This window comes from Penaeus vannamei, chromosome 39, assembly GCF_042767895.1.
Source record: "Penaeus vannamei isolate JL-2024 chromosome 39, ASM4276789v1, whole genome shotgun sequence".
Taxonomy (NCBI): domain Eukaryota; kingdom Metazoa; phylum Arthropoda; class Malacostraca; order Decapoda; family Penaeidae; genus Penaeus; species Penaeus vannamei.
In genome coordinates, this window is record NC_091587.1 from 13,401,600 (window position 1) to 13,411,599 (window position 10,000).

General features: G+C 39.6%; 1 protein-coding gene across 3 annotated transcripts in view; it reads left to right on the plus strand.

The window, feature by feature from the left end:
- LOC113820225 (uncharacterized) overlaps positions 1 to 10,000 on the plus strand; it is a gene marked incomplete at its 5' end in the record, with an annotated part of 64,606 nt that overhangs the window by 33,895 nt on the left and 20,711 nt on the right. For all 3 annotated transcript variants that reach the window (XR_011398234.1, XM_027372538.2, XM_070116535.1), the window contains 3 exon segments: positions 1 to 9,350; positions 9,491 to 9,627; positions 9,836 to 9,952. The exon segment at positions 1 to 9,350 is cut by the window's left edge and continues 1,773 nt beyond it. Coding sequence is in view for 2 of the 3 variants with exons in the window: in XM_027372538.2 (XP_027228339.2) it covers positions 1 to 9,350; positions 9,491 to 9,627; positions 9,836 to 9,952 (9,604 nt within the window).

Here is a 10,000-nt window from a genome sequence, read left to right on the forward strand (position 1 = left end):
ACCAAAGGACTACAGTGAAGTTTCTGGAAAAGATTCCATCAAAATTTTGTCAATGGACTCTAGTGATGTTTCAGTGAAGGACTCCAGTGATGCTTCATCAAAGGACTCCAGTGATGCTTCACCAAAGGACTCCAGTGATGCTTCATCAAAGGACTCCAGTGATGCTTCACCAAAGGACTCCAGTGATGCTTCATCAAAGGACTCCAGTGATGCTTCATCAAAGGACTCCAGTGATGCTTCATCAAAGGACTCCAGTGATGCTTCATCAAAGGACTCCAGTGATGCTTCATTAAAGGACTCCAGTGATGCTTCATCAAAGGACTGCAATGCTGTTCCATCCAAGGACTCCATTGAAATAGCTAGAAAGGATTCCACTGAAGTTTTGTCAATGGACTCTGGTGAAGTTTCAGTGAAAGACTCCAGTGAAATTTCAGTAAAGAACTCTAACATAATGTCAGCAGAGGATTCTTTAAGAAACTCAATTGAAAAGCCAGTGAAAGATCTTACTATCATTCCATCAGAGGAAGCCCACGAAGTTCCAGTGATTGCCTCAGGTGAAGTTGCAAGAACTGACTCAAATGAAACTGTTTTACCAAAGCAGTCTGGCGATATCCTTAAAGATACTAATGACACTAAGAGCAACATTCCAGCTGTAGACTCTAGTGAAGTTGTATCGGTGACACCCAGTGAGTTACGAGCAATAGGCTTCAGTGATGTTTCATTAGGTAATACCAGTAAGATTTCATCAGCAGATTCTAGTGAAGTTCCAGAGGATGACAGTAATACAAGGAAGAATAACAAGGAGATCAAGAATTCCAGTGAAGTTACAGTAGTGAATTCCGGTGAAGTTCTTGTGAAACACCTCAGAGAGACGTCAGACGAGGATGATAATGAAGCCTGGGTGGGTAACTTGGGGGTAGTTACAGAAGTTGCCAGTGTTGCTGATGTTGCTAAAGTTGTTGCAGAATGTCATCTGAAGGGTTGCAGGGAAGCTACATTTGATTCTAGCAAAGCTTCGCAACTGGATGTAGTAGCGAAAGACAATGATGAAGTGTTAGTGAACAGCCCAAGGAAAGCCCCAGAGAAAGACATGACGAGAGTGTCTCTGTCAGGTGTCTCTGCACCAGGTCTGAATGTAGGAGATGAGATTGCCAGTGTGATTGCCTTGTCAGTATCAGCCATGGAAACAGAAAAAGATACCCCAGCGAAGTCTGGTGAAGCTTCAGACAAAGAAAGTTCTTCTAATAAAAGTCAAGATCATGACAGTTCCTCTCTAACATCTGTAGAGGAATCTAGTAAGTTATTATCTAAAGATTCCAGTAAAATGTCTCCATGCAAGGATACAGGACTAGTATCATCAGATAGTTCTGTTGATGTATCTTTAGTGGATTGTAGCAAAACACCCTTGGAAAAATCCAGTAAGAATTCACCCAATGATTCCTGTAAAGAGTTGCCTCAGGATTGTGACTTCAATGAACCTGAGACTGCTAGTAAAACCACAAGTGAAAAGGTAACCAAACATTCCAGTGAAAGTTCTACTGATAACTTGAAAGAAATGCTGCCCAAAGATTCTGAATTTTCTTCAAAGAGCAGTTCTAAAGAACCAACCAGAGACTGTTTTCAAGTACCATCCAAAGTGGCAGCTGAAGAGTCCAGTCAGATGATATACAAAGACAGCTCTTTACCATCATCTAAGGCATCTTGTGAAGAAGATAATGACACCACTGAAATTCCAAGCAAGTTGTCTTCTGGAATGTCAATAAAAGACTCCACTCAAACAGTAATGGAATCTGAAGTATCAACAAAGGATGCCACTCAGCCACCAACAAAAGATTCTCCTGAAATATCAGTAGAGGAGTCTTCTGAAATATCAGCAAAAGATTCTGCTGAAGCACCAATTGTGGGGCTTCAGAAATCAGAAAAGAACTCCGCTGAAGTAACAACTACAGAGTCTCATTTATCCACAAAGGAAACTGCTGAAGTGGCAGTGAAGAAGCATCAAGTATCAGCAACAGACTCTCTCAAAGAATCGACTGAGGAAGCTCAAATAACAAATAAAGACTCCAATCTAATACCATCTATGGATTCTCCTCAGGAATCAGCAAAGGGGTCTCCTCAAATACCAAAGGAGTCAACTCAGTTACCAGCAAAGGAGTCTCCAGTATCAGCAACTGACTCCACTCCAGTACCAACTAAGGACTCTTCTCAGTCATCAAAAGAGGAAATATTACATAATTCACCCAAGAAATCTCAGAATGAAGGAGAAAGCTTAGCTTCAGTTTGCACATCAGAAGCTTTGGACCATCAATTGGTTGAAGATACTATTCAGAAGAATGTGAATGATAAAAATACTTGTAACTCAATTAAAGATACTACTATACCATCCACTGAGAGTAATTCACAAGATGTTGCTGAGTTAGATGAACATAGTTCAGTTAGCAAAGATAAAGAAGAAAATGAAGATCCAAAATCTTTATCACTACGAGTGTCAATTTCAAGATCATTTGTTAAAATTCCCGATCCTGATGAGGAGAATGTGGAAGATGATTTGACAGACAGTAATATTTGTAGTAGATCAACAGCTAATGTGTCCAGTTGTCCCAATGCTAGCATATCACCTACCAATATCAGTTCAGCAGAAAGTAACCAAAAATTATTAGAGGATAATCAGATTGACAACAAAATCAAATCCACAAAGACGATAAGTGAGACTACAAAGAAAGATTCAGAAGTGTCATGTTTAGGAATAAATGAAACCTTACCAGAACCGAGGAAGAGTAAAGATGTGCTAGAGAGCATAGAAACTGAGAAGTTGGCAGCAGCTGTTGCTAAAATTTCCACTAAGAGTACCCCTGCTGCAAGAGATGTCATCCCAGAAGCAGACCTAAAACATCTAAAGTCTGCTTCAAGCAGAGAATCATCAGGAACCAAGAAATCAAAATCACAGGAGTCCAGCAGGAAGAAAAAGGATAAAAGTACTACTTCAAGCAGTCATGAAAATAAAAGCAGAAGTGGGGGAAGTAAGAATGGAAACAGAGGAAAAGACTCAAGAAAAGAAAAAGTTAAGGCTGATATTCCAGCTAAAGGTAGTTTATCTGAGAAGCACAAAGATGATAGTAACACAAAAGGCAAGACATCTGGAGAGAAACATCCTGAAACATCTTTGGACACAAGCAAGGCATGCAGTAATGATGCTCAACAGGTCAAGGAACAAGAACCTAAACAGCCTAAGAAACACAAGAGTGATATTAAAAACACTGAGAAAAAATCAGAGCCAAGTCAAAAGAGAGAGAGTAGCAATAATGGAAAAGATGGGATGGGAAAGGATGCAAAAGTAAATAGCAAGAGTTTAATCAATAAAGCTTTGCTAAGTTCATCATTGAAAGAAAAGTCATGCACTGATCAGAATAAGGATGATACTGTAGAGGGTACACTGACATTATTACAGAAAGGACCTGAAGACTCCATTCACACTCTAGAAGATTCAGCAAGTGGTCCAACATATCAACAACCTGACTTACCAGCTTGTCAGTTGGAAAAGAAAGGTAATGCTAAAAAGGATGTACCATCTAGTGGAAGCACTGACAACGATACCAGCAATAATACAATAACTAACCAGGAACAAGATGAGGGTAAATGCTCGGGAACAGACTCACCAAAGGCAGGGGAAACAAGTCCTAAGGTAAAGTTGGGTGATTCACTGAGAGAAAATGATAATAGGAAGACTGTGAACAATGCTGATATACATAAAACTGGTGATTTGAAACAAAACAAAGATAGGGCTCCTGATAAAGAAAGAGTTCTGCCAAAGCCTGATACAGGGACAAAGTCACCTGAAAAGTTGACTCCTCCGAGGGAAAAATCTAAATCAGTCACTTTTGATGATCAAGTAAAGAAAGTTGCACCAGAGCAAGGAAAATTAAATAGTGCAGATAAAGAGAATGTGAAATCAAAGAAAAAGGATGACAAGCTTCAGAGGGAAAAAGAACATTCCTCTCCAACAGCTGAAAAAAAGAACACTCCCTCTGAAAGAAAAAACACTAGCCAGTCACCAGGCAGTGCAACAAAGAAGCGGTTAATTAGAGATGAGCGCAAGACTTCATTTGATCTAGAATTGGCAAAGATATTTGGAGAAACACGAAGTGAAGTTGTAAGTAAAAAGAAGAAAAAAGTAATACACAAGGTGAAAAAAGATTCCCTGGGGAAAGTCAAGAAACTTCACAAAACTACTAATCAAGGATGCAGAGAGAAAGATAAACCAAGCTCAAAGGCTCCTCTACAAAAAGAAAACAAGCAGGCATCGTCAAGCTCAAATAAAGAGTGCAGTAATGAAATTGTTGCTTCAGAAAATAATAAGAGTGTGGTCATTGTTGATGAGAAAGAACACAGCGTCAAAACATCGGAAGGTAAAGTAAAGCAGCATAACAATGAACAGGATAGTCCCAAAGCAGCTGAGAGCAAAGTTCAACAGCAAAGTGCCACATCCCATGAAAACAAAGAACAGCAGTGTAGTGCTAATACCTCAGAAGACAAACTCCAACAGCAAAGTGTCAAAACATCTGATGGCAAAGAACAGAAGCATAGTGCTAAAAATTCTGAAGGCAAAGTTCAGCAGCATGGTGTCAAAGTATCTGAAAGCAAAATTCAACAGCATAGTCTAAAGACACTTGAAGGGAAAATTCATATTACCAAAACATCAGAAGTTAAAGAGAGGCCAAGTACCAAATTATCAGATGTTAAAGAAAAGCAAAGTACCAAAGCATCAGAAGTTAAAGAAAAGCCAGTTACCAAAACATCTGAAGGTAAAGAAAAACAAAGTACCAAAACATCGGAAGTTAAAGGAAAGCAAAGTACCAAAGCATCAGAAGGTAAAGAAAGGCCAGGTACCAAAACATCAGAAGGTAAAGAAAAGCCAAGTACCAAAACATCAGAAGTTAAGGATAGGCCAAATACCAAAACATCTGAGATTAAAGAAAAGCAAAGTACCAAAGCAACAGAAGGTAAAGAGAGACCAAGTACCAAAACATCTGAGAATAAAGAAAAGCAAAGTACCAAAACATCAGAGGTTAAAGAGAAGGAAAGTTTCAAAACATCTGAAGGTAAAGAAAAGAAAAGTGCCAAAACAAATGAAGGCAAAGTGCAACACCATGATCTTAAAACAGTTGATGATAAGGAACAAACAGAAGCCACCACAGCAAATTCAGGCAGGGAAATTGGTGTAAAGGATTCAATTACTGAGAATAATGATCATACTGAGTTACAAGGCTCTAAGAATAATGAGGCACAAATCAAGAATACTACCCCAAAAGATACAGTAGAAGAAGTGATATCCAATAAAGAAAAAGCAAAAACAGCAGATGAAAACCAAGGGGAAACAAATGTAGAATGTTTAGAAGGCAAAATTTTACTCATCACAAGGAACGCCAGTAAAGTAGACCTCAGCAAGAAACATGTGAGCCGCTGGGATGTTGTTAACAAGGTGGAGAAAGGGGAAAAAGTTCAGCCGGTGCCAGATCGAAGTTGTGCAACCACTACCAAAAAGAGGAGCCGATGGGATCAGATGGTAAAGGAAAGCAGTAGATGTGTACCAAAAGAACCAGATAGTAAAGAAAGTGTGAGTGAGGAGGATGAGAAGGGCAAGGCAAAAGACAAGATCGTAGATGTGAAAGAAGATTGTCCGGAATCTGCAGATACACTGGATGAGTCTGTGCTCATTTCTAAGAAATTAAAGGGGGCTGAACCATATGCTGACAAGAATAAGAAGCTTCAGAAGACCCTTAATGATTTATTTTACGAAGAAACTCCAGCTGGGAATGATGGGGACCAGACATCAACAGCCTCAGATCAACAAAAAAAATCAAAACCCAAATTAAGAAAAACTTTAACAGATCTTTTTGGTAATTTATCTTCATCCTTCTGTGATGATGAAGAAGAAGATGAGGAATATGAGCCTAGTGCTGACTTCCAGAATAAACGTGGAACACTGAATAGCACAGACAGTCTGCCAGAAGTAGATGGAGAAGGAGAGTATGAACCAAAATCAATTAGCAAAATTACTACAGTCGAAGAATATGATCCAAAATTTTCACAAAAAAGTTCACTGAAACCAGCTTATGAGCCAAAGTCAACATCAAAACCAGTTTCAGAGACTGAGTATGAACCACAACCAATATCAGCAGTTGCCAACAAACCAGAATACACTCCAAAACCAATTAACACAGATAGTGCAAAAACTGAGTATGAGCCCAAACCTATTTCAAAAGCTCTCCCAAAGCCTGAGTACAAACCCATGTCTGTGTCCAAGAGTTCATCTTCAAAGAAAAGCCCTGAAAATGCCTCAAAGACAGCTGCTGAGAAACGAAGTGACAGTGGAGGATTGGCAGCACCAAAACCTGATTCAAAGCCGAAGCCTGGGTGTGACTCGCATTCTACAAGAACGGCAAAATCTGATGATAGTTCTAAGACCTCAAAGGGGGAATCAAAAATGTCTGACTCAAAATCCTCAAAGAACTCAGATACTGAGGACCTGAAGACTCCTAAAGGGAATTCAGACTTAGAACAGGTTCTGAAAGCACTAAAAACTATATCAAAGATAGACCAAGATTCAAAATCTAAGCCATCATCAAAATCAGAACAAGATTCAAAATCTAAGACATCATCAAAATCAGAACAAGATTCAAAATCCAAACCTACATCAAAATTGGAACATGATTCAAAATTGAAATCAAAATCAAAATCAGACCTGTCTTCAAAATCAGCAAAAGACTCAAGATCAAAGTCAGAAAAAGATTCCAGACCATCCAAAGGGAGTTCCAGGTCAGAACATGAATCGAGACACAGCTCCTCAAAGAGAAAATCAGATACAAGGCCTGAACCATCGAAGAAAGCTGCACGAGCAGATGAATCCTCGCAGACTTCAAAAAAGCCCTCAAAAGATGAACGTGATTCTAAGTGTGTGAAGGAGGCATCAAAATCTCACTCTGACTCAAAATCCAAAAGTGTGTCCAATTCTGAATGTAATTTAAAGTCCACAAAAAGTAATGTTAAGTCTGAGGTTGATGGAAAGATGCCAAAGGCTTCTGACCCAAAGTCCTCAAGAGACATGTCAAAAACAGCTCATTCAAAGCATTCAAAACCCTCATCAAAATCAGATTCCAGCTCAAAATCTTCAAAAGATTCCAGAAGACCAGAAAGTGAACCAAAATCTAAAGGGGTATCCAAGGGAGAAAATGCATCTGCAAACACCAAAGAGCAAATGAAATCAGAGAGTGGAAAATCATCAAAAATGGTATCAAAAGATCCATCCAAGCCAGCAAAATATCAGGTGGATTTAAGTGAAACTGTCTCTAGAGAGTTACCATTATCAGACAAAGATTCCAAATCATCTAAAAGAACAGGCTCAGATCAGTTGAAAAAGTCCAATAAAGAAGTTAAAACATCCAAGGAGCCCAACCAGACCTCTGTGGCAAAAGAGAGTTCAAGTTCTCAGACATCTTTGGAAGTAAAATCATCTAAAAAGTTGTTAAGTCCTGCCTCAAAAGAAACCATGAGTACAGAAAGAGGTCAGCCATCAGGAGTTGCAGCAGCCAAACCAGAGGAAGAAATGAAATTCAAAGACTCATCAAAATCAGAAAAACACAAAAAAGTTAGTTCAGTTGTACCTTTGTCAGAGTCTGACTCTTCATCCAAAAAAGATCCTTCAAAATCAAGCCAGAATGCTGTGCTCTCAGAGAACATCAAATCAAAAGGAGAGCAAGATATGAAGAACAGCAACCGAACATCTGCAAATTCCCAAAGTAAAGGTAAGAAAGATGACGATCAGTATGTACCAAAAGCAATCTCAAGTGAAAAACGAGCCAAGTACATTCCTCAGGCACTGACATTACCAACCAGTAACATAATTGAAGAGGATGAATACAGTCCCCTCCCAGTTGGGCTTGATAAACCAACACCAGAGTACATTCCAAGTGATATCTCTGAGAAGTCTAAACATTTACTGCAAGAAGAGGAATATGTCCCACAGCCAGCTAAAGTTATACCTTATGGAGCTGGTGGTTCATCAACACCTAAGGACACTAACAAGGAAACACTGGATCCACAATCTAACCAGCAGCTAGTAGTCACTCACAGCATTGACAAAGTTATCCCAGGGTTTTATCGTGAGCAGGAGGGTGGTGATAGTAGCCAAGGCAACAAAGATGCAAACTCAGGGAAGGATCCGTCTGGCAGTGGATCCTCAAAAAAGAATGGGGCTAGAAAACTAAAGACAAAAGTGCCTGGGCCCGGTGCAGCTTCAGGTGGTTCAAAAGTACTAGTGTATGTTCCACCACCACCAACCTATGAACATATTGTGAACACCCTAGCAAATTACGATATTCCTGAAGTAGTCCATCCAACTGCATTTTGTAGCAATCCAACTGATGTACCCCCAAAGAGTTTGGAAATAGGAGGCAAAGTTCTTAAACTGCAGACAACAATGACATCAGATTTAGGTGACTTTGAGGGCCGTTTTCAAGAGGATGGGCTTTATAATTGGAGGTTGCTTTTGAATACTTTAAATTCAGAAGTGTCGGCACAAGTCGTTCATGATCCATGTATGATGAAGACTCAGGGTAGTGCTAAGTCTGCAGTACTAACGCCACTGAGAACTCCACCATCACCAGCAGATGTGACAAAGTGGCTAAAAGCAAGGAAGATCATTAAGACAATTAATGAGGGGAAAGGCGATGAAAGTGATGATGATGAAAACGATGATGATCCATCATCTTCTTCAAGAGATAAGCAGAGGAAATCAGAGGATAATGTTGGTAGTTCTTCATCAGATAAAGGGACCTCTGTAAAAGAAACAACACAAAGCGAGTCATCTGGTGAGAAGACAAAAAGTCTATCCAAAAAGTGTGTAGAAAATGTTATATTTAGCACCAGCACACCCCAGTCACAGAAGTTCTCAGGCCTTAAATCACTGCAGCTAACACCTATAGGAAAGACCAGAACAGCAGAAGAAAGTGCTGTAGTGGGAAAGAATCCGTCAGCAGTATCAGGCCAGAGGAGCACGAAACGTAGAGTGTCATGGGAAAATGATGTGCTACTCACAACAGTTGCGACCGAACCCAAGAGGAGACGAGTTTCTTTTGAAGGAATGTCTGACACAGACCTAGGTGTTCAGAGGCTAGACCGCGATGGAAGTCAAAAGAAGGATAAGTTTGGTAGTCTTGAATTGGTTCCAGAGGAAATACAAGAGGCTACAGACGCAAATATGCCACCAAAGCAACATCAGCCAGAAGGATCAACCCTTGCTACTACCAGTGAAACTTCAGGTCCTGGAATGAAGAAAGGGGATCACTTTCAAGGTACAGTCATGGCCTAGTCCTGTTCATTTTATACTCTTGCTTTAATATCCAATCCATATAAGTGAAATGTAATTTAAGGATTTCAGCCAGAAGATGAAGATAAACTAGATATCTTTATAAAGGAGTCCCTAACATTCCAGGTGGAACACAACAGTCAGAGAAGAACAAATCTCCCCAGATGTCAGAGGTGAGAGCAGACCCTTCACTTTCTGACACTGAGGACTTCATTGACAGTTCTCAGCCTCATGTGTCACTTACTCCATCTGTCCCATCAAAGGTAAGGGTTGTAGAAGTTAGTGAAGATTAAAAGTTGTATAATATCTGTATTGGGAGTTTATATGTTTCTGTGTAATTTGTTGTTTGATTATTTAAATCCCTTGAAAGTTAATATTGAGCTGTTTGTAAATATCTTCAGGTTTGTTGTAATGATGCATGAATCATAGCAAAAAATGGATGCTGTAATGTAATTGTAAGATCATTCACAGATTGCAAGACAAGGTAGTCAGCTTAGCAGTGATTCCAGTCTTCGTAGACAACTAATGGACACACAATTTCGCCAGCAGTTTCTTAGCTTTTCTGAAGGACCAGCGTCATTATCACAGGTGACTGTTATTGTTAAGAATGTTTATGTGCATTGCTAAATTAGTTGA